The 23,964-nt window shown below is 36.7% G+C and overlaps 2 protein-coding genes across 8 annotated transcripts; one reads left to right on the top strand and one right to left on the bottom strand.

Annotated features, from left to right (window-relative positions):
• Window positions 1-254: 254 nt before the first annotated feature.
• LOC105043626 (uncharacterized) lies at window positions 255-11,324 on the top strand. Of its 5 annotated transcripts, none has more exons than XM_010921235.3 (3): window positions 255-1,136; window positions 1,252-1,282; window positions 11,123-11,324. In XM_010921235.3, the coding sequence occupies exons 1-2, from the start codon at window positions 466-468 to the stop codon at window positions 1,262-1,264; spliced, it is 684 nt and encodes a 227-aa protein (XP_010919537.1). In that variant the 5' UTR covers window positions 255-465; the 3' UTR covers window positions 1,265-1,282; window positions 11,123-11,324. The 5 variants fall into 5 exon arrangements, 2 of the variants coding, with proteins under 2 accessions (XP_010919537.1, XP_073111839.1); XR_831723.4 differs by having other exon boundaries at window positions 260-1,136; window positions 1,252-1,314; window positions 11,127-11,324; XR_002164576.3 differs by having other exon boundaries at window positions 260-1,136; window positions 1,252-1,344; window positions 11,094-11,324.
• A 1,959-nt stretch (window positions 11,325-13,283) lies between these two features.
• LOC105043627 (vesicle-associated protein 1-1) lies at window positions 13,284-21,927 on the bottom strand. 3 transcript variants are annotated; one of them, XM_073255737.1, is made up of 8 exons: window positions 21,547-21,927; window positions 21,315-21,385; window positions 21,095-21,164; window positions 20,885-21,000; window positions 20,624-20,788; window positions 20,487-20,528; window positions 16,226-16,303; window positions 13,284-13,624 (listed from the first exon to the last, which is right to left on the bottom strand). In XM_073255737.1, exons 1-8 carry the CDS (start codon window positions 21,596-21,598, stop codon window positions 13,517-13,519), a joined length of 702 nt encoding a protein of 233 aa, XP_073111838.1. In that variant the 5' UTR covers window positions 21,599-21,927; the 3' UTR covers window positions 13,284-13,516. The 3 variants fall into 3 exon arrangements, with proteins under 3 accessions (XP_073111838.1, XP_010919538.1, XP_010919540.1); XM_010921236.3 differs by having other exon boundaries at window positions 21,083-21,164; window positions 21,547-21,924; XM_010921238.3 differs by lacking the exon at window positions 16,226-16,303 and having other exon boundaries at window positions 21,083-21,164.
• Between the last annotated feature and the right edge of the window lie 2,037 nt (window positions 21,928-23,964).

Here is a 23,964-nt window from a genome sequence, read left to right as displayed (position 1 = left end):
TAGCTTCATTATGTGGGATGCTATTCAAGAGGACATAGCACACCATATTTTTGGATTTTTTATTCTTATAATATTATTGGGTTACTAAAACATTTCCCAAAAACTCCGCCATGTCGGCCGACTTCGGGACACGGTTCAGGGGATCCGGTTACTCCTCATCTTTGATGCGCTACCGCGATGGTAGAGCCTCTCTCTTGGTTTGTTGATCGGATGGTCGAGGAGGGGACTCAAACGGTTCAACCAAAAATCCCGATATCTATTTCCCACCACCGACGCTGGTCGTGCCTTGGTCGAATCCGTATAAAAACGACGCGGTGGAGATTCAACCAGTAATTTTTCCTCTCTCGTGGGACCTCTGTGCCGGCCGTCCTTCGGAGGAACGAAAACCCTAATTCCGATCCCCAGGACCCGCAAACCCCAGAAAACCCCCAGATCCAAATCCACAGCCCGTGAGAGAGAAGGGCGATGGGAGGGCACGGAGGCCTCAACATATTGCCGCAGAAGCGGTGGAACGTTTACAACTACGAGAACCGCGAGAAGGTCCGCCGCGACGAGGAGGCAGCCGCCCGCGAGGAGCAGCTCAAGCGCGAGCAGTCCCGCCGCCGCGACGCCGAGTTCCGCCTCGAGCGCCTCCGCCAGGCCCGTGGTCTCTCTTCCTCCTCCACCTCCGCCGCCGCGAACACGTCTTCCACCGATTCCCGCCACATCAACCTCTTCGACGGCCTCGCCGACTTCTCCTCCCTTGGCGGCGCCCAGGAGGAATCCAAGAAGCACAGAAAAGAGGAGGCCGAAGATGGCGGTTCCAAGAAATCCAAGAAGCAAAGGAGGGAGGAGAAGCCTCCGGCGGTGTCGCCGGAGGACGAGAAATACAAGCTGGGGTACGGCCTGGTCGGGAAGGGCGTCAAGGCACCGTGGTACCTCTCGAGGTCGTCGTCCTTGTTGGAAGACGTTGACGAGGGGATCGAGGGGCGGAGCTCTTCGGCGAGCGTTGGTGGTTCCGGGAAGAAGAATGGGGGGAAGAAGACGATAGAGGAGCTGAGGGAGGAGCGGAGGAGGAGGGAGAAGCAGGAGAAGGAAAGAGAGCGGGCGCTCCTTGCATCGGTAGCGAAGAAGGGAATGGATCGAGGGTTTTCTAGGTAACTAATAGAGATGACTCTATTCATCTATTCAAGAATTTGGCTTCCTCGATCTTTATATTGGGTGGAATAGGACTTGCTTATAACTCGTATCCTGATGTTTGGTTCACTTCAGGCGGCACCTGTGAAATGAATGCTAAGCAGCGGTAAGGGGACTCATTCAGTTGATTCTAGGAAAGTCTTGCTCTGAAGGATCATTCTTCTTCTAGTAATATCCTTGTTCTCCATATCTCGTGATATAAAATTTGTGTGTAATGTAAAATAATCACACTAACTAGTGTTTTCCTCAGCATAAGTTGTATTGTTGTGTTGGAATGAATCAGTTACACAAAAATAGATGTCGCTCAAAGGGCAAAACCCACAAAAATAGACTCCTTACAATGTTGTTCTGTTGTTCATTTGTTTTCTTTTTGTAATTTTTATACCATGTGATAAACTCATTATTATGAAATATAGCATACTTGAATGCCACTTATATTCGTTTTCTTAAAATAAAATTGTTATCAATAGCAAGTTTGCATTGAGAGTATGTTGTCAATATTTCCATTTGGTTTAACTCGAAAGATTTTGTGAAGAGATTGGTGAGTGGTAGCTGGAACACCATGATTATTGGAGTTTTACAACCTTTTGAAAATAAGGCTGAAAACAATGGAAGTCCATATGCAAAGTGCAAAATGAGATGGTCAAAATAGAATTAGGTTTTGCATGACAACTTTCTAGGATCCAAATATGGCAAACTGGATTTGTTGATAAATTGTTTTTAATGTATGTATGCCATACTTTTTCTTAGGGTTGGGAAAAGGTTTAGGCCCTTATGGAATTACATCCATGTGCGTGAGCCCTGGTAGTGCTCCTTCAGACTAGGACACCAAGAATCTAATTAGTTGGCAGGGTTTCGTATCTGAGCTGCCCCATTAGCATTGTTCCGTTCCCCTGCTATAAACATGGGAAGCTCCAAACCATATCATGTGTCAGAGCTAAGGGGTTATGGGTTTCATCAAAACACATGTTTTTCGGCCAAAACATAAAAATCAGAATTTACACTCTCAAGAGTTATTTAACTATGAATTGATATAGTTTTTAGCCATGAATCATATAACGCTGGTTTACACAGCTAGTTAGTTTGCTTATTTGCCTGCTGATTCATGTATCAGTCTAAACATATTCATCTATTTCATTTCATGAAGATGTTGTTGTAAGAATCTGAAGTTATCAGAGATAACTGTAAATTAAGGTTGAAGAAGGATGATGATGTAAGAACTAAAAATTTTTTATCGAGTTCTCTCATGACATAACTGATAAATTCATGGGTATAGCTTGCCTTACATACAGCCCAATTATAATATGCCAAAAAAGATAGGGTGAGGTAATTGTAGTCGGAATTTGTATCAACTTAAAAGCTGCTAGTTTCTTTTTTACCATGGTTGGGAATTCTTGCATAATATTATTCTCTGGCTTTGATCTAGTTGTGGAGAACCATCATGACCAAACCATATGAAATTCATACCCAGAAAAATGGTGCTTAAGTTGGCAGCAAAATGAGTACCACACTTACAAGTTTAATTTAACAGATATGTTGGGTTATGCCTCCAGACCTATTAATTTTTATTACTGAAAATTAAGTCATAAAGGGTGTGATGCTGCTAAGACATCCTTGAATAGAAAAGTACACAAGTTTATAGTTTAAAGTTACCCAAATAAGGATTATTATATTGTAACATTATGTCTTCAATTTGTTTCCATTGTGAAGATCGTTTCTTGAAACCGAAACCTAAAAGCTTTGTTTAGTTGCCAAGAAAGTGGGAAAAAACAAAGTTTGTTATGAAAGAATCTTATTTGTTGCTATTTGATGGTAAAAAGAAAATCTAGGAAGAGAAACACAGAGAGAATATAAAGGGCCAAAATTTTATCTAACATGTCTAAAATTTATCTTTTTCAAAAGGTAGTGATTTAGAGAGAAATACGATGTAGATGAGTGGTTTAAGATAACTTAATCATATCGTAATGGTTTAAGATAACTTAATCATATCTTAACCACTTTCTCAACAACTCTCTTTGCCATCTTTTAGTATAATCAAACATAAGAAACATAAGAAAGTACTTGATTTGCTTTTTCTGTCCTTTTTTTCATTTTCTTTCCCTTTATCTTGCTGATTTATCCTTTTCTTCTCACTTTCTTGGCAACCAATCATTAGGAAGGAGATTTTCTTTTATACCATTTGTTTCTAAGTAAGTCGACAAAAGTACCTTTGAGGTACCTTTTGATATTTTAGTCTTAAACATATCGTTATTAGTGATATTCTTATAGATTTGGTGAGTTCATGATGTAGTCTTGGTGAATAAAATAATATTTATCTATATTTCTAATGACAATGTGAATTCAGTCAGTCCATGGGACTTCTGTTTCTCATTTTCCATAATTATTTCAATAGCAGGAAGCTTTTCATCTTGAATCAAGAAAGGAACCAATCTCCACCATCCAGAATCTCTATGATCTCTTTTTTTGCAGCAAATGAAACTTGTGCATATGGAAACAAGTATATAATTGAATAATGAGTAATGCCTTTAGCTCGTTATTGCAAATCTGATAGTGATCATCATTTATAAAAAGGAGCCTTCTTTGGTTTCTTTTTCTTTCATGTATTTCTTAAAAAAATGCTTGTCAATTGATATAACATGTCTGATTTATACAAATAGACCATCCACACACACACACACACACATTGAGAGAGAGAGAGAGAGAGAGAGAGGGTGTATCTGTTTGTGCACCTGTCCATTTTGTTGTTTCTTCATGTATTCATCTTGAAGCTTGTGGAAGATTCTCGCTCCAGTTCCTAATTTATGTAGATGCGATCTTATAACAGATTTATAATTGCTTGTTAATAATGGTCATTGTTTTAAATGATATATAGCTTAGAATGTATTGATGTATGAAATATAAAAATAAAAAAGAGGAAGCCTCCTTTCAAGCAGTGGAAAGAAGGATTATCCCAATAAGAGGGGAAGAGGAATACTCAAACGCCCAAAATGTTTGACCATTCTATCCATTTGGTGGTGCCTGGATGATGCAGCCACTAGTACTGTGATCATCATTTCTTATTTTATTACATTCAATTTTCTTTTTGTTTTGTGAGTTTGTGTCTAATTCGGGCTTAAGACAATTAGTTTTAGTTGGTTCAGCTAACCTAAACCTATTATCCACCAAAATTATCTCCAAAATCCAAAACCAACATGGTTGAACTTAATGTCTTCTCTTTTTCTGCACCTTATGACTTTTGGAGCTTGTGCCTTGGAGTAAATGGAGGTGTAATGGGCTAAAGTTAATGCCTCCTTTTCTCTTTCATCTTTTGACCTTTTGGAGTCAGTATTTTGGAGAAAACGAAAAGACAAGAGACAAGCTGATTTTTAATGCAGTGCTGTCTTGGAAAAATGAAGAGACAAGCTGATTTTTAATGCAGTGCTGCTTAAAAAAATGAAGAGACAACAGAAATAAATATGAGGCTGATTTTTGGCATTATAAATATCCAAGTGTTGAAGCTTGGGAGGGGAGATTTTTGAAGAACAGAAATTTTCTATTGTCCCTTTATCTTCTTTTCTCCTATTGATCGTGTTACTTCTTTCTCGCGGCGTGGTTGGCTTCTTCCACTTCAACAATACCTCTTCCAGTCTGCTGCCCCTCTTTTCCTTCCTTCTTCTCTTGCTGAAATTCTACTTGTGGTGGTGAGGCCGCTATCCTCGTCAGTTGTGGATCCCCCGCAGTCATCCGATCGGTATACTGTTGTCTCTCTTGAATCCCAACCTCTCCTTATCCCGAGTATCATTATTTTCCAGCCATCCCTACACTATCATCAACCCTTGCTGAATCAACCGAAAACTAAGAGTTTTATGTCCGATAGGATCAAACTTACTACTTTTGTGGAAACATTTATAAGTAGTTTAGTTGGATAATATTATTATTTCTTATATAGTGTGCTCCCTATCATCTTTGTGTTGCTCCTAGTTGGCTTTTACTATCATTTTCTTGCTGAAATTTTATTTACTATTTTGCTTATGGTGATTGAAGTTTTCTAGAATTCTCAAAACAAAAAAAAGATTAATTAGTTTTCAAAGTTTTAATTAAAATTTTAATTTTTGCAACCTCACGTTTGCATTAATTGGTATCAAAACAATAATATTACTCAACTAAACTGCTTATAAATGTTCCAACAAAAGTAGTAAGTTGGATTTTATCGGGCATAAAATTTTTAGTTTTCGGTTGATTCAGTAAGGGTTGATGATAGTAGAGGGATGGCTGAAAAATAATGATACCTGGGATAAGGAGAAGGATTCAAGAGGAACAACGGTGTACCAATCGTGTGATTGAGAGGTTAGGTGCGGAGCCTCACTCGAATAGTGATGCAAACGTGAGGTTGCAAAAACTAAAATTTCAATTAAAATCTTGAAAATTAGTTAATCTTTTTTTTTTGTTTTGAGAATTTTAGAGAACTTCAATCACCATAAGCAAAATAGTAAATAAAATTTCAGCAAGAAAGTAATAATAAAATTCAACTAAGAGCAATACAAAGATAATAGGGAGCACACTATATAAGGAACAATAATATTACTCAATTAAATTACTTATAAATTTTTTCACAAAAGTAGTAAGTTTGATCCTATCGGGCATAAAATTTTTAGTTTTCGGTTGATTCAGCAAGGGTTGATGATAGTGGAGGGATGGCTGGAAAATAATGATACCTGGGATAAGGAGAGGTCAGGATTCAAGAGGGACAACAATGTACCGATCGCGTGACTGCGGGGGATCTACGGCTGACGAGGATAGCGGCCTCACCACAGGTAGAATTTCAGCAAGAGGGAAAGGAAGGAAAAGAGGGGCAGCAAGCCGGAAGAAGTATTGTTGAAGAGGAAGAAGCCAACCATGCCGTGAGGAAGAAGCGACACGATCAATGGGAGAAAGGAAGAAGATAAGGGGACAATAGAAAATTTATGTTCTTAAAAAATCTCCCCTCCCAAGGTTCAACATTTGGATATTTATAATGCCAAAAATCAGTCTCATATTAATTTCTGTTGTCTCTTCATTTTTTAAAGCAGCACTGCATTAAAAATCAGTGTCTCTTCATTTTTTCAAGACAGCACTGCATTAAAAATCAGCTTGTCTCGTCTTTTTGTTTTCTCCAAAACATTGACTCCAAAAGGTCAAAAGATGAAAGAGAAGAGGAGGCATTAACTTTAGCCCATTATTTGTCTGTGTCTAATTCAGGCTTAAGACAATTAGTTTTAGTTGGTTCAGCTAACTTAAATCTATCATCCACCAAAATTATCTCCAAAATCTAAAACCAACATGGCTGAACTTAATGTCTTCTCTTTTTTTTGCACCTTATGACTTTTGGAGCATGTGCCTTGGAATAAATGGAGGAGTAATGGGCTGAAGTTAATGCCTCCTCTTCTCTTTCATCTTTTGACCTTTTGGAGTCGGTATTTTGGAGAAAACGAAAAGGCAAGAGATAAGCTGATTTTTAATGCAGTGCTGCCTTGGAAAAATGAAGAGACAAGCATATTTTTAATGCAGTGCTGCCTTGAAAAATGAGGAGACAACAGAAATCAATATGATGTTAATTTTTGGCATTATAAATATCAAAATGTTGAAGCTTGGGAGAAGAGATTTTTGAAGAACAGAAATTTTCTATTGTCCCCTTATCTTCTTCCTTTCTCCTATTGATCGTGTCGCTTCTTCCTCGTGGCGTGGTTGGCTTCTTTCTTTTCAACAATACTTGAACTGATGCAGCTACTAGTGCTGCGATCATCATTTCTTATTTTATTACATGCAAATTTTTTTTTATTTTGTGAGTTTGTGTCTAATTCGGGCTTAAGATAATTAGTTTTAGTTGATTCAGCTAATCTAAACCTATTATCCATCAAAATTATCTCCAAAATCCAAAACCAACATGGTTGAACTTAATGTCTTCTCTTTTTCAGTACCTTATGACTTTTGGAGCATGTGCCTTGGAGTAAATGGAGGAGTAATGGGCTGAAGTTAATGCCTCTTCTTCTCTTTCATCTTTTGACCTTTTGGAGTTAGTATTTTGGAGAAAACAAAAAAACAAGAGACAAGCTGATTTTTAATGCAGTGCTGCCTTGGAAAAATGAAGAGACAAGCTGATTTTTAATGTAGTGCTGCCTAAAAAAATGAAGAGACAACAGAAATCAATATGAGGCTGATTTTTGGCATTATAAATATCCAAATGTTAAAGCTTGGGAGGGGAGATTTTTGAAGAACAGAAATTTTCTGTTCTCCCCTTATCTTCTTTCTTTCTCCAATTGATCGTGTCACTTATTCCTCGCGGCGTGGTTGGCTTCTTCCTCTTCAACAATACTTCTTCCAGCCTGCTGTCTCTCTTTTCCTTCTCCTCATGCTGAAATTCTACCTGTGGTAAGGCCGCTATCCTCGTCAGCTGTGGATCCCCCGCAGTCACGCGATCGGTATACTGTTGTCCCTCTTGAACCCTAACCTCTCCTTATTCCAGATATCAATATTTTCCAGCCATCCCTCTACTATCATCAACCCTTGCTGAATCAACCGAAAACTAAGAGTTTTATGTCCGATAGGATCACACTTACTACTTTTGTGGGAATATTTATAAGTAGTTTAGTTGGATAATATTATTGTTCCTTGTATAGTGTGCTTCCTATCATCTTTGTGTTGCTCTTAGTTGGATTTTACTATCACTTTCTTGCTGAAATTTTATTTACTATTTTGCTTATGGTGGTTGAAGTTATCTAGAATTCTCAAAACAAAAAAATGGATTAACCAGTTTCCAATGTTTTAATTGAAATTTTAGTTTTTGCAACCTCACGTTTGCATCATTGGGGCACTTTATATTATCAATTTGTCATTGCTCATTCCCATTACGCTGAAGTGTTTGGTGCTTTCTTTCTAAACCCACTCATGCTTTGCTGACCTATCATGTGATAAATAGAAGAGAGTACGAAAGAATTTTAAACAGACCAGGCCATGGAAAGATTTTAAATACACAAACAAGCCCACCTTGTCACTCCCTCTTTAGATACTACTTTTGTCTATGCTTGAATGAATCTTATCACATTTTGCTGGCATTGCCTCTCAATTTGAACAAGCTCCATGATTTCAATGCATCATAAAATATGACCTAAACAATTATTTTCTCAGAATCTTTCCGCAATAAATTTTTCCTTTTAAGATTGATCCCTGTAGTAACATTATTTCTCTAGCAAAATAATTAGCATGATTGCAATGCCTCATCACTAGTATGGTTGAAAAGCAAAAGAAGCTATTTTACTACCCTTTGATGCTAGAAATACCTTCACTGTTGAGAGGGCTTTAACTTGACTAAGGGCTTTTTGGCATCTAAAAGCAATAAGAATAATGATTAGGTATCAGTTTGAGCTAAAGAATTGACAGTAGGTATCTAACCATGCTCTCCATAACTTTCTTTTGAGGAGCGCAAAGGAAAAAAAAAAAAAAAGATTTTGCTCTTTATTTTATTTTTTGTTAATCGAACCGAATTTGCCATCAACAGGAAGGTGACTTGTTGCTTTCTTGAATTTGCAAGAAATTATTATAGGAAAAAGACTACAGTCTCGATCCTACTATGCCTAACTTGTGATGCTTTTGGTCATTCACATTTATACAACTATATAACCCAAATAGAAATGGCATGCTATTCTTAAAGGATTGCCTTTGCTTATAATCATAAATTAATGCTTGCTAGATATGCTCGTGCATATAGGTGTGAAAAACTTGCATGCACACATTAGAGGCCATGTGGTCTTCGGAATTTGCTAAAGTTCTGACTGTCCAAACTGGTTAATGATGACCAGAAATGGAAGATGAAAATCATACCTTAGCCACCAGCTGATATGCTTGCTATACAATCCCTTATCACATTCTCGTACATGGCCACTTCATCTATAATGCCATACCACTGGTCTTGTATCATTTCTAGTCGATATGGCAAGATACCTTTGCTGCCTCCAGCTCCTCCCATGGTGGCATCATTGACCTTCCCTTCTCAGATTCATTGCATGAGGAAGTGGGAGCCTCAGGGGTGAATGACGTGGAATGGCATCAGCATCATGTGTAGCAAAGGGGAAGGTTGAAAATCCCATTTGTGGGGCGGAGGAGTTGCTGTTGAGTTGTAGAGGAGTGGACTACATAGATTGTCAATGATGGCAAAGGCGGAGCCTTCCCGACTGTGGAAGTTCCAAGGGTAGCTGGAGGTGGTGATGCTCAGCATTAACTCGTTGTGCAAATCGTTGACCATTGTTATTGGTGGATGGAAACAAGATCAGGTCAACGACACTGCCTCAGTGTGAGTAATCACAGGAGGTGGCAAAGGGGTTGGACGATATCGACCGGAAGGGGTAGCGGCAGAGTTATCGAGGACCAAGTGGCCATGAACAGACATGAAGGTGGAAGGCGTAGTGAGTGTATCAGTTTGTAGTTGATGTGAGATCTTGACCGTCCATTCATTTTAGCTGGTCATTATTAACTGATTTGGGCAGTCAAAGAACTTTAGCAAATTTGAAGGCCACGTGGTCTTCTATTCTTGCATGTAGGCTTCTATTGCCTGCATGCATGTGCATATCCAGCAAGCCCCTTATAAATTTGTCCTCCATTGTAGCTAGTTGCTTGGCCTTGTCTCATTAGATATCTGATTTTGCCTCTTTTCCAACCTCCATAGAGTTTGTAGCTGAAAATCTTCTCATGTATTAGCTCTCAAATTCCACCTTTCTGTGCTCTATTATTGTTGGTAGAGTGCAAGATGAATAGGTACTCGAAATCCTTGAAATCTAAAACTTGATTTTAAATCTAATGCACGTGAGACGTAAACTTCATCAAGTGGAACAATGGAGAAGTTATTGATAATTATTTTTAAAGAATCATTATCTTTCTTTAATTCTAAAAAGAACATCAGAGAAAATGTGAATACAGTTATTGTTAAATGTTAAGCAACTAAAACAAACTTGTAAGCAACCATCACTTGTCAGACAACTAATCATCCATGTGTTTCATCTAATGTTCTAAATCCAAAAGAAATGAAAAAACAAATCCTCTTTTTTGCTTAGATTTTGTATTCTATATGTAGAATTTGAGCATAATGACAGAAATTACAGAATAACTATATGATAGATCATGGAGCTGCCATTTAGGTTTAAAATTGAGAACCAACATTTTGTAAGTCAAGTATTTGGATACTAGAATATTAATTACATGGCTTGAACCTCCCTAAAATTTATGTCCCCTGGTTTTGCCATATATACATTCATTTGAATATGACATGCTGGATGGGATGCATTGATGGATGTATATGTACTTCATGATATGTGTGTGTGTGTGTTTATATATATATATATATATATAGAGAGAGAGAGAGAGTGTGTGTGTGTGTGTGTAAATTTTTATGTTTAATTTGGGAGCTTGCCATGTCAGACACGTCAACATTTTCAGGCATTTTGAAGTGTCCAGGATTTTTATTTTGTCCAGGCAACTTGTGCAAACTCAAATTGCAACGTTTACTTGAACTGTAAGCCATATGCAAAATTCCTAAATGACCTCCAACATTGGAAGGGAGGGGGGAAAGGTGGGGGCACCCTAGCACAACAAAGAGTTGAAATTTAGGCTACACTGTTGGAGCAAGAATTGTTGCCTTCTACATTCATCTAGAGTGTAGCTGCATCTGTAAATATATTATTATAGTCATCTACTTGGTTTCTTTCACTGAAAGATATGATTGCGCATGCTTTTTCATGGTTGTTTCTATTACGTTATATATATATATATATATATATATATATATATATATATATATTATATATATTATATATATATATATTATATATTATAAATATTATATATATATATATATATATATATATATATATATATATATATATATATATATATATTATTTGTTTGGCTAGGCATTGAAGACAATTTGATTTCTCTGCAGGAAGGACGGTTTTTGATGAGAAGATTGTGAATATGGAGGACTCTCATATGCATGTAAATTGTTCTTTTTCCTATTTGTAAATGTTTGGTGGATTGTGATGATGAAGTGTTGTACTTTGTGTTACTTTATTCTCTAACCGACTGAAACTAGAGAATCGTGGTTCCCGGATCAATAATTCAATATGATGATGTAACTTCTGAAATGGGACAGTCTGAGAGCAAATCTCTAGTTAACAGCTGCATTTTTTTTAAATGTCAAGAGAGACGCTCAATCTGTGTCAATCGTCAAGCACGGCCTTTGAAACATGTACATGGTTAGAGTTGCAATCTGCACCATTGGTGGGCAAAATGAGAAGTTGGCATGTCCTTGATTCCTGACTCCTGTGAACTTCCATAGTCTGGATATTTTGATGCGGGTGGAGATGGGAATAATGGTACATTAAGAGACAAATTTTGTTGCTTATGTTAGTGGTTCAGTGCAAAGATTTGAGGTATTTCCAGAACAGTGGACCCTTTGTTAATTGTTATTGCTTAATGAATCTTTCCATTTTGATGATTGCATAGTTTCTCTACTACATTTCTCTGTGACTACTCACTATAATAATAAGGGCTTCAGTATTTGAGCCAAGTGCTCTTTTTATATCCACTAGATGGATATGATTGGTCCACCAGATTAGAAAAAGCCGAGTCCTATCAAGAAAGTTATGGAGGCTGATCAAAAAGCTAATGCATTTATAAACCGGGCAAGCTTATCAGATATGTAACGCATGTTGGGAGAAGACTGCCCAGATGTCCCTGTGGGTGGCAAGGAAGATCTTCTAGGTGGCTTGGAAATATGGTTTGTATTTTAGCATCATTGGGAAGCACAAATTTTCATTTAGGCCGTGATTGTAAAGAAAATTTTGTACTTTCAGTTGTGCTTTGTCGGTTCTACCTTCTCCTGTATTTTTATGAGTAAACAAATCTAAAATTATGTTTGGTTGGAAAGCTGGAATGAACCAGAATAGATGCAAATCCATTTTGGTTGAACAGGCATGCATAAATAGATAAAAGACCTTTTTTTGGGGAATGTGAGAGGCCAAAATTTTCTCTAATGACCTTCCAAAGGTAGTTGGTCGCTCCTTGAACGTTTTATCAAGCGGGCACAGGTGGTGGTTTTCTGTCCATTTGATGACGATCAAATTAAATTATGCTGGCTAAATGAGAATGGGTATTTTGGTGTTTGGTAGAATAAACACCTTATTCAGCACCTATTTAGGGTTTACTCATTCAAGCCTTACTGGTTTTTGTCGCTGGATTATGACAATTTGAGGATGTCGCTTGGTTAACTAAACATTATACCTCTGTTTCTGTTCTGTTTTTTATTTGATAGCTGAAATTCTTAAGTTACATAAGCATTTTAGGGAAGAAACTGTGATCATTCTGCAATTATCCAAGAGTTCTGCAGGAAAGTCGTGAGGCTAGGAGGTTGTGTTCTTATTTAGATTGTAAGTTTGGCTGAGAAGCCATTTAATCGATGAACCTGTTGCACCAGACGCTACAGGGTGGATTAAGATTCAGACCTTGTTATTCAAGGCAAATTGACATGCTATATATATCATTTACAGATTTGGAAAGTTTTATTTTGTTGGATGATGATTATAGTCTTCAAGCAAATATAACGGCCATTTTAAATAGTACCAAAAAGGAAATTTTACAAGAACAGAGCAAACCCTCATTTACAATATCATCGATTAGTCTTAAGAGACTTTTTTATTTCCAGCAAGCCAGATTATTTTTTGATGTACTAAAAGAAATCCAATGTGCATAATTTCTTTTTCATTGTTCTATGGTTTTCAAACTGTTCTCCTAGTGAGACCCATACGGCCCACTCGATTGGGTGCAGTTTGCATGGTATAAGAGATTAGGCTTGTCAGAAGTCATCTTCAATCCACAATTCTAAAGCTGATAGGTGTACCATTTTACTGACCCTGCCTGTTTATAGAGCCATGAATTTAATTGGATAGAAGACTTGTTTATTTTCTTGCAACACATTGGGCTGGGTCAATCAGTTGTGGACACGCGAGATTAATTCTCCTCTCTTGCTGTCATCAAAGATTAAAAGACCGTTGGCATTAAGATAAAAGCACGAATGTCCATTAAGCCTTTCTCTACCCTCATCATAAATCAAGTATTAAATAGATCAAATTTATTGGAATGGCTAATTGACAAATGCAGGCTAATTGACAAATGCAGACGTTACACAAACTAAGATGCTGCTACACAACTATGAAACCAAACAACCTTATGTGAGTATGCCCTGAATTCCACAAACAGCTAACTCAATTAACAAACAAGTTGCCAAATGTTGTTCAATTCTGTTGGAAATGACCAACAAGGCCTGCAATTTAGACAGTCATGTCTTCACAAGATAGCCTAGAAGAATTCCCAGCAAGGCAATGATCATCACAAACATGAATGAGAAGCCACCACCCTGCTTGCTGATTTCCTGCCTCATAAGTTCCTGCAAAAGGACAGACACTATCCAATTAGTGAGACCATAAGATTTCAAACTAGGAGATGAACTGTGTTAAACATGAAGGTGCCTGTTCAAACTCCATCATCATTGGAGACATCTCTTTTTTGTTAGTCAGATGTCTTGGCCACCTTATTCTATGCTTTCTTTTGTGATTCATTACGTATCTATTGCACGTTCTCAAACTTGGGATGTGTATGGCGCAAATGACAAAGGTAAGCAGGCATCCTATGCTGCATAGTTTTTGCAACAAGAGAAGCTCCCCATATGTTTTTGATTCTTATGTTCCGACCCAGTAGACCATTCCAGCACCCAGAACACTTAACCCAGATTATGTTGCCATTCTTCCTTTCTTTATTACTTTTTGATTGAATACAAACATCAACCTTCTTGCTTCCCCTAGATTCAGATCTGCCACAACATTATATATTTCATGCTTGCCTGCTCCTAGTAGTTTTCTTTACGCCTAAGACAGCACACTACTATTGTTTACAAAGTTTCTGCTGATCTAACAAAATCCTTCCACTTCGTTTCATGGAAATGCTAATTTAGTATTGTAGTCCAATTAAGACTTAAGCCATTTGAAGTAAATGTCAAACAACACTTTTTTTTTTAATAACAAAAAAAAATTGAAATGATATTTGGAAATTCGCTTACGCTATTGTACATCAGTTAAAATCATTTTTTAGGTAGCTAAGAATATGGGAAACCTAATGTAGCTTCTGAATTGCAAGAGTTCATACCTATGCGGAAGTGCTGCACCAAGATGAAACTAAAACAGATGTCTTAGAATGTAGTGAATAACAATATCAGTGTCAAAGTGTCAGATGACTCAGATCTTGTGAAGTGCTCCACACGTACAAGTTTGCAAAATGTCGGCATGAAGAAACTTTTTTGTAGGATAAACAGAGATACAGCATATAAATCTGTTTACTTATGTATCAAATTGATTAGTCAATATTACTTTATGTCGTGGAGGCTTGTTCCATAATGTAGATAAAAAGAATAAATAGTTGAAACTTCATCAGAGGTGTCCATGAACTCTAGGTCAATTTTTATTTAGCATTTGAACAATCGAGAGTTGAATACCGACTCTTGAATTTTAATCATTTTTTAAAAGATACACCATTTTCTAGGTGAAACATCAATCATTTGGTCCAATATAAGCAAGGCAATCCTTACCCAAAGTGCTAAGGATGTAGTGCGGTATTGTGTCATGCATCCAAAGGAGATGGTACAAAACTAACAAAAGGTCAGAAATTCTAAGTCATATAAATAACTTCACAACCAGAATATATTGCCCGAACCCTGAAGGCTACAGATTTAAAACCATAGAGTGACAGAGACAAGTAGCTAAGACTTTTCGAATCATTAAGGTGCTTTGCCCTTTCTCCTCTTCTCAATAGCAAAATTGCAGTTCATACTCTATAGGTTGCTATCTTCTACCTGTATTAAGATTACCATCCACCCTGTGCTTCATCAATTTTTCCCCCAATTCTCTACTAAAAAAACCCTTCTTTTCCTCCACCACACAAAAATCTCAACAATAGAACAATGACTTCTTGTCTCTGCGTGTGTATATACATATGCATATACATATACATATACATTACCATATCTTTTTCTTCTCAAGATGAATCTTGCCTACATAGTGGTCAAATCAAGTGAACAGAAAATTCTTTACCACATGGTTGTTTCTAGTTCCCTTCCCAGCATGCACACCATTCACCAAAAATAGCTTTGATGAACCTGATGTCCACCATGACAGTCTTGGACATGGTTCTTGTCATGGCAAGGATTTTAGGGATGTGAGAAACCATGAAGGTCGAAACCGAAGGCAATGAACATTCAAATAACAACATCAGGCATACTAAATCAAGGAATTAAATAAAACTTGTAGAACATGGAGTCATCGTTGTAAAGGAGAAATCACTTAGGAAAGAATAAGGGTGATATCAAATTAAACAACTAAAATCTTACTTATGTAAGACTGATTAAGATAAATCAAGAATTCAAAGACCAACATCTTTAGTATTTTTCCAATCCATAATTTATGCCTTGTATTATAGGTAAGGGTGTAAACAAGCCAAACTTGATCAAGCTTCAGTTTGATCAAGTTTGGTTTGAAATGCATCAACTGGAGATCATGCTTGATTTGTTTTACCATTATTTTGAGCTCAATTTAAACCGGGCCGAACACAAGTCTAATTAATCAGCTTGATAATCTTATAAATTTGAGCTTGAATCGAGCTTGGTTCAAGCTTGAATTAAAAAGCTGGATTCAAGATAGATTTCCAGCTAGGTTTTGAGTTTGGTTCAAGCCTGAATCAACAATTATATGATTTAAAGAATTTTTTTAAGAAAATATACAAGCATTTATCCCTTGATTTTTAGCTTAGCTTGAATTAATTTCGAGTCTGTTTTGCTGTTTAAAGCTCTGTTTCTTTAGCTTGGACTGAGCTTGATTCGAACTTCTCTTTGACCAAGCTTGAGCTGCATAATTCGTTTGGAAATTTTAATTATAGGTTGATATGATCATTAAAAGCATAGAGAAAGATCTTATAACGTGATTTATCACCCAATACTCACCACTTCATGTCTAAGCTTACTGTTCTGTTGAATAGCAGAATTCTTCTCCTCAGTCAACCTCGAAATTAAAGCAGTCGTCTGGAAAAAATGATCATTTAAACCATGGGACTACAACACTAAGAAAAATTGAGAAGATAAGAACAAGTGGTCTAGCAAACAACTACAGCATCAAGTTATTATATTGCAAGTGCATTTAAGGTTCGGGACAGTTACGCACAAACCAACAAGAATAGAGACCATGCTCTAATTACTAATCATAAAAAGCATAGTAAACATTAAAGACAGTGCTAACGTCTTAATGAATTATATATCATATTACAGATTGAAAATAGGTGGTTAAGAGATCATAAATGTTTCAGTCCAACAAACCCTAAAATCAGATGAAGTTTTTTTTTTTTTAATCTATTAAATTTTGTCTGACATTTTGCCATCCCATTCTGCTAATAGGGTTCTTAAAGAGTTGAAAATGAATGGTGGATGGCAACAAGTTGGCCACATTTTCTTTCTCCAACATATATAGTATAGGGGCTGCATTGCACATTACCATGTCTGCTACTCTCCTCATAAGTGCCACTATCATTGCGATAAATCTAGATATGTGCAGAACATCATTCCATCTTTGCCCTCTGCATCCATGTAACGCTGTGATTTCCTTATTATGTTTATCAAAGTAAAAATTTGTTAAATGTATTACCAGGCTAGTGAAAGAACATTACTCGGTGGTGCTGAGCAATGTTGGCACTAAATGCATCCAATTACTGGTCCTTAATTTGCATAACACAACAGCTTGAAGCAGGTAATCCACAACCTTACCAGCACTTCTATCTTCATTTATTTTTTAAACTGGGCTTACCTGATTCTTCAGAACACAACTAAAATGGTGTCTACCACATGAACAATTTTGAGAAGAAATTTTTATCTGCTTGCAGAATCACTGTGTAAAAAAGTATGGGCAATAAGTAACAGATCCAGATCTTATGCTATCTGATGTCCACAAGCATCCTCTCCTAATTCCACTGCTGTACAATTAACTGACACTCTTCGACTGACTAACAGCAGCAGACTGTAAGACATTTGAAACCTTAAAAGGCTGGTGAAATAATTCCTTGAACTATACATAAGAAACACCACTTCTCCCTAATTTATCATAAGACACTTCGGGGATTGGTCACAGGTCATTCGCTTAGTAGATCAAGCATGTAGCTGTTACATGATACTTACCTATTGACAATTGCCTTTTCAGCACAAGTATAAAATTGCCACAAACATTTGAGAGTCTAAAGTCTAAGATTCCAACATATAGTTTGAATATATGATCACAAAGGGAACTGGGAATTGCTATGATCAACAACAAACATGTATGATGGTACCGTCTCCAAGCAAGGCATGGTTAATGAAGAGGAGATGTCTCCCATGGTGTATTTTAATTATTGAATGCTATAAATTACATCCTAATTCTATGCACAATAAGTGTTTAATTGGCAAAATGCAATGAAAATGCTGTTAGTGAGCAATAATCCATACATTTCCCATAATATCATATAACGCATGAGAATATGGTGGATGTACATAAAACCAAGATTTAAAAAATTGATTGTATCATAGCACATATTGTATGCCATACCCACCCATAACACCAAACTATGAGTAAATATGGGGGCATACTGCAGTAGGCACCATGCTAGGACATGATTGGTGCACTTCCATACTGCAGTGCTTCAAACCTTGCATAAAACTATACATATAAAATCAGTATGTAAACTCCCAGTCAGGGTTCAAAAATTCAGTTTCAGCATTTCCAGTCTAAACTTCAAGTTTTCAGTCAAAAAAAAAAACAAAACAAAACAAAAAAAGAAAAATAAATGGGACAAAAAAGCAAGCCAAGAAAACATATTAATGCAGAATTTTTAAGTATTTTGTTTTTGGATAATTGTCCTCATGGTTTTGATGTTTCAGACTAAAAATGTTAAAAATACAAGTATACTAAAAAAACAATTTGGATGTTAAATCGCATTAGACATCAATTCAAAGTCAAAAAATAAGCTGTTCAATAAAAAATCAAAATACACATGATTAGATATACATATATATAGTATATAGTATGTATGTATGTATGTATATATATATATATGTGTGTGTGTGTGTGTGTGTGTGTGTATATATATATGCATGCGTGCGTGCATGTGTGTCGTTAAAATGTACAAAATGCAAACATAATTCTGCATACTGATATAAAATTAATATGATTATTACTATCAATAAGTAATATCAAGTACCTACGTGAATAATGTAGTTCAAAAGCAAGAATAGAAATTTTCATCATATTTGTTACAAAATTTGAGTCATTTTTGCAAATCCAAGCACAGATCTTGTGAATCTATCTTAGAAAGCTCAATCTACTCTACAAACTGTCATCTATTTCCTTAAAATGTCTTCAAAATTAGGCAAAAAAATGTCTCATACATCTAAAAAAGGTGAACTTTCTATTGATAATATTTTTGAAAATCCTAAGTCCTCCCATGTTCTTGATGATTCCAAACAGATCCTTTTTCTTTGTAACAACAAAAAGCTTCTTGAAGGTGAGGTTTATCATTTGCCAGTTGATAAGAGCATTCTTGGCAATGAATTTTCCAAATCTTGAATAACATATAATTACCATCTCATATGTAAAATTCTTGATAAAACCAAACATATGTGGAACTTATAGTTTTCTTATTCTTTTCTCTTATATTTTTTGATATTTTTCGATCAAATGGCCTGAAGGTAGTGGTGTGAACACAGGCACTTGTGATAAACCTTGGATTTTTGATACTCCTATACAGTTGAATACTTCATAACGACAAACCTAGGTATGTAGGCGATAGCTCTTAGTTTACACCTTAACCACACGAATATTTTGGTATGGAAATAACAGAAGCAATTGCACAAATTTCTCTCTGTTGTAGATAGATGGGTAGGATCAATGGAGCTGGGTGGGTTCCACAGCAGGCCACAAACTGAGTAAAGCAATATGCTGACATCTCTCAACACTCAGGCAACAGACTGGAGAGGAATGGCAAGGTTGGAATGTTCCATGGAAACTAAAAGTGACGCCTTGAGAAAAGAATTTCATTTGGAAGTTGGCATGGGGAAGGCTTCCTACAAATATTTGGCTTAATTAACTACATTTAACTTCCAATCCCTTATGTCTGGTTTGCTACTTCCATCTGGAGGAAGCAAATCATCTGTTCCTTTGGTGCAGGAGAGCCATTCAAACGTATGCATTAATCTTTGATTGCATAGGATGGTCTCCTCAAGACCTTTCCTAAGCTCACGACAGAAACTGGCTGCAACAAGATTTCTGGACCAATCGCTCTAACCCACCATGGGGAATGACTGCCATGGAAACCACCTTGTGGTTGTCATGGAAAGCTAGAAATTGTACCTTTTTTGAGGATGACAGTTTTTCTGGAGCTTTGTTCGCTCATAAAGCCAAGGCAATGGCTCAAGAATATTATGGGTCACAGAGTTCCCCTCAGAACCCAAAATAAGGAGTCAGTTTGGACCCACATGGCTGAAACTGATCCATTTTGGCCAAAATGGTTTGCCTTCAGTGGACTGAAAAATAAAAAAGATCCCCCACACCCCCCAAAAGAAAACCAAAGTCCAAAATAGAAAGAACGAAAGAAACACCCACACATCCAAAAATCTGGTTGAGTTTGTACCTATCCAGTAAATACTGGAATTGCAGCATAGAACAAGATTGTGGACTCATATTGGTCCATAGACTAGATGCACAGAATTGACAAGTATTGACAGAGAAATTGTGCTGGATAAGTGACATCTAGTTTTGGTGTCATTTTTTTGCTTCTGGAAAATCATATTGCTAAAGTGGAGTAGGATAAACAAGAGTAGCACTCCAGTTAAAAAGAAGGTAACATCCATGAATGCATACAATCATGCATCGAATTTAGATGCCTTTTTGTATATATCCTCAAACTAATCTAGCTCCAGAATATGTGCGTTACAATCATATTGGGTGAAAGAATTGTAAATTTTGAACACACTAATAAATTTTAAGAGATTCAGCAGACATGAAGCCAAAAAATATGGAAAGATCAAACAGATGTGATAATGGACATACATTAAAATTCCAATTATCATATCAAAAGAAGGGCCCTTGTTTTACCCCTAAGATTTGCACGTTCTAAAAACCATAACCAATATCAGAAAGCCACCAGATATTCCTTGCTTGAGACGCATACTAATTGAAAGGACTTACCTCAGATGATTTTTCTTGCGGTTCAGCATACGCTCTCGTTGCCTGTTAACCAAAACATAGCGAGGTAATGAATACCCCATCTTCACAACAACAGGTCAAACAAAATCTACCTGTAAACTAAAAATTCAAAAACTCACAGCAATTAATTCCGCAGCATTTAAACTACTGTTGTCTGATAAAGATGGTCTAGGTGACGAGCCCTCCTCAGATTCCTCGGGAACAGGCGATGGTGGTTGAGGTGGCGACACATAGACAACTTTGAGCTTCACCTCATCCACCACATTACCTGACTCTTTTGCAAACTAAACAAAATCCAATTCAATAAATCAATCCCTAAAGGGGACCAAAATACCAAACTCAAGTCTAAATATTTTCGACAAGGCAGTGTGCATAAGTACCATTTCTGGGGTAATATCCCTTGCAGTTACACCCTGGTTTACAATGACACTCTGAACAAGAAATTTGTCCTTGCATTGCATGTCAGGCGGAGCATCCCGCTGTGCTTGCATTGTAACTAAAGCAAATTATAAGCTCTTTAGCAATTTGAGAAAATAAGCAAAAATATTCACCACAAAAGAAAATTTGGGCAAAACTACCGATGACATCGCATGTGGATCGGGGCAGCATGATCCCAGAGTTAGGCCTGACACAGTACTTTTTTGGGCTCGTCGTCTTGACCTGCAGCAGAAATTAACGATTCCAAGCTCAAAGATTCCAAATTTATAACGTGATTTGATCGGAAAAAAAAAATCATTTTTCCCTCCGACTTTCTAGGGTTTGGCAAAGAATCTAATGGAAGAAAAGAAAAAAGGCGTCATAATCGATTACCTTAAACGCAACGTACTCATCAGTCTTGTTAAATAGCTGAAGAGAGCACGAGATCTGCTTCTTTAGTTCGACTTCTCGAATTTAAACAATCACGTAAAAAAGGAAAAAAAGAATAAAGAATAAAAAAAAAGAAAAAGGGATTAGGGAGCAGCCAGAAACCCCAAAAACTAACACAGATCACGTATAAACTGGGGGGAAAATTTCCAAAGACGTAAAGAGGAACTCAACTTACAAGGGAATTTGAGCTCGAGGGGCTCGATCCCAAGCAGCTCCTTGGAACTCATCTCGAATACGATTTCTCGTATCCCGGCGGCAAAGACGACGAATAGAATTGAACCCAAGAAAAGAAAGGGCGACGAGAAGGGGAAGTGCGGAACTCCGCTTCCCTTCGGCCAAGAAGTGGCTTTCCGATAGAGAGAGAAGATGGGGAACGTGGAAAAATTAATGAAGGCTTCCTTTATTTCCTTTCTTTTAAAATTTTCTTTTCTTAACTCTCTTCTCCATGACGGAAGAATTCGAGGAAAAAAAAAAAGAAAAAAGGATTTGAAATGAAATCGGCAGAGAAAATGTCGCAGAAAAGCAGCGGGTGGTGGAAGACAGGGTCGATGTCCACTCCTAACTACCATTATTAACCTTCTATTATAGGTTTAATCTTGATTTATTGTCTTATCTAATAACGAGAGGTGATCCAACGGCTGATACGTGTGAGAGTAGACTTTCTGCGTATCAAGACAGACACAGTCCAATTAGGAGGCACATCACTATTCTTTTTCTTAATTCACCAAGCATGGTCCATCATATGCTGCAAGGTGTGCTTGATGTGGAAAATAGAACTTTTTTTTAATTCACTAACATTATTAACTTTCTATTATAGCTTTAATCTAGGTTTATTGCATTATCTAATAAGGAGAGGTGATCCAACGGCTGATACGTGTGAGAATAGGATTTCTGTGCATCAAGACACGCAGAGTAAAACTTAGGAGGCCCATTACTGTTCTTTTTGTTTTTTAAATTCATTAAGTGTGGTCCATTATGTGCTGTAAAGTCTAGTTGATGTGGAAAATAGAACTTTTTTTAATTCACTAACATTATTAACTTCCTATTATAGCTATAATCTTGATTTATTATGTTATGAAATAAGGAGAGGTGATCCAACGGTTGATACGTGTGAGAATAGGATTTCCGTATATCAAGACACACAGAGTCGTACTTAGGAGGCACATCACTGTCCTTTTTATTTTTTTTAATTCACCAATTGTGGTCCATTATGTGCTGCAAAGTCTAGTTGATGTGGAAAATAGAACTTTTTTTAATTCACTAACATTATTAACTTTTTATTATAGCTTTAATCTTGATTTGTTGTATTATCTAAATAAGGTGAGATGATCCAACGGCTAATACGTGTGAGAATATGATTTCTGTGTATCAAGACACACACAGTCAAACTTAGGAGGCACATCACTATTCTTTTTGTTTTTTAGTTCACCAATTGTGGTCCATTGTGTGCTGCAAAGTCTCGCTGATGTGAGTTGCTACCAATGGAGTTGCTTTGCATCTAAAGTACATATACTTGTTTGTATCAGATGGCTTTCGGTTTCAGCAAAATTCCTAATATGAGAGTTTCTAGGCTATTCTAAGAGAGTACAAGATTTGACAAGAATTCATTAGGGGTCCAACTTTTGCGCATGTGGATTGTTGCGCATGTGCAATGCATGTGATGATAAATTTTATTTAAAAAAATAATCATAATTTTAAATTATTAAAGATTTGATAAATATCTGATTCTACCATCATTATTTTTTAAGATTCTGAGAGATGCCAGACAGCTCGAGATTCATTGGCTTATGCAGAATATCTGGACCTCTCTTCACTAATATGCTGCAGTGCAAATCCAGCATGTCTATCGAGAGACAAATACTGCAGTAAATTAGATGATGATTTTTTTTTGCTGAGCACTCCGATGATTGACTGTAAAGACAGAGAGATGATTGTTCGTTGGTATTATGGAATTTTATGTATTTTGATCTTTTGGACTGTTCTCGTACCAGATTGGTGTGACCATCCGTTTGTATCAAAAAAAAAAAAGATAAACATCTACATTCGGAAATAGTTTAGTAAGATAGATTTGCTAATCTAATCTTTACTTTGTTTCACCCTTCATAGTTCATTCTCGACGATCTAAAGATGCTTATCTTCAATTTCTGCCCTTCCTTTTGCATCCAATCAATTTCTTAATCAAAAGTTATGTTTCAAGTTTTTATGTGTTTGGTAAATGGCAAGAACAACAAATCAATTAGGTTTAAGCTAGGATCCACAGGCCGTGCATGTGAAATTCGTATGGGTGCAAACATTAGATGGCGTAGCACTAATGATGTCGGGCAAGAATGTGGTTGAGAGGACTCAGCATGTGGACTAAGAAGAAGGATTTAATAGCAGTGGATAAAAAATATAAATTTAGCAAGTTGCATGGTTGCTGTATGGCCAATTTGATCCGCCATATTGGTTGCATGATTCTTCTGACTCATCAAGTGCATTATCTTTGTATCTGGATCGATAGGATTCACCTACGAAAGAAATTGAAATATATACACATGTGCATGTATGTCTGTATGCATGTGTATATAATAAGAGTTTCGTGATCAGTAATCAT

The sequence above is a fragment of the Elaeis guineensis genome, chromosome 4 (genome assembly GCF_000442705.2).
Source record: "Elaeis guineensis isolate ETL-2024a chromosome 4, EG11, whole genome shotgun sequence".
Taxonomy (NCBI): Eukaryota; Viridiplantae; Streptophyta; class Magnoliopsida; order Arecales; family Arecaceae; genus Elaeis; species Elaeis guineensis.
The sequence above is the reverse complement of the archived record's forward strand: the minus strand, read 5'-3'. Positions and strand labels throughout refer to the sequence as shown.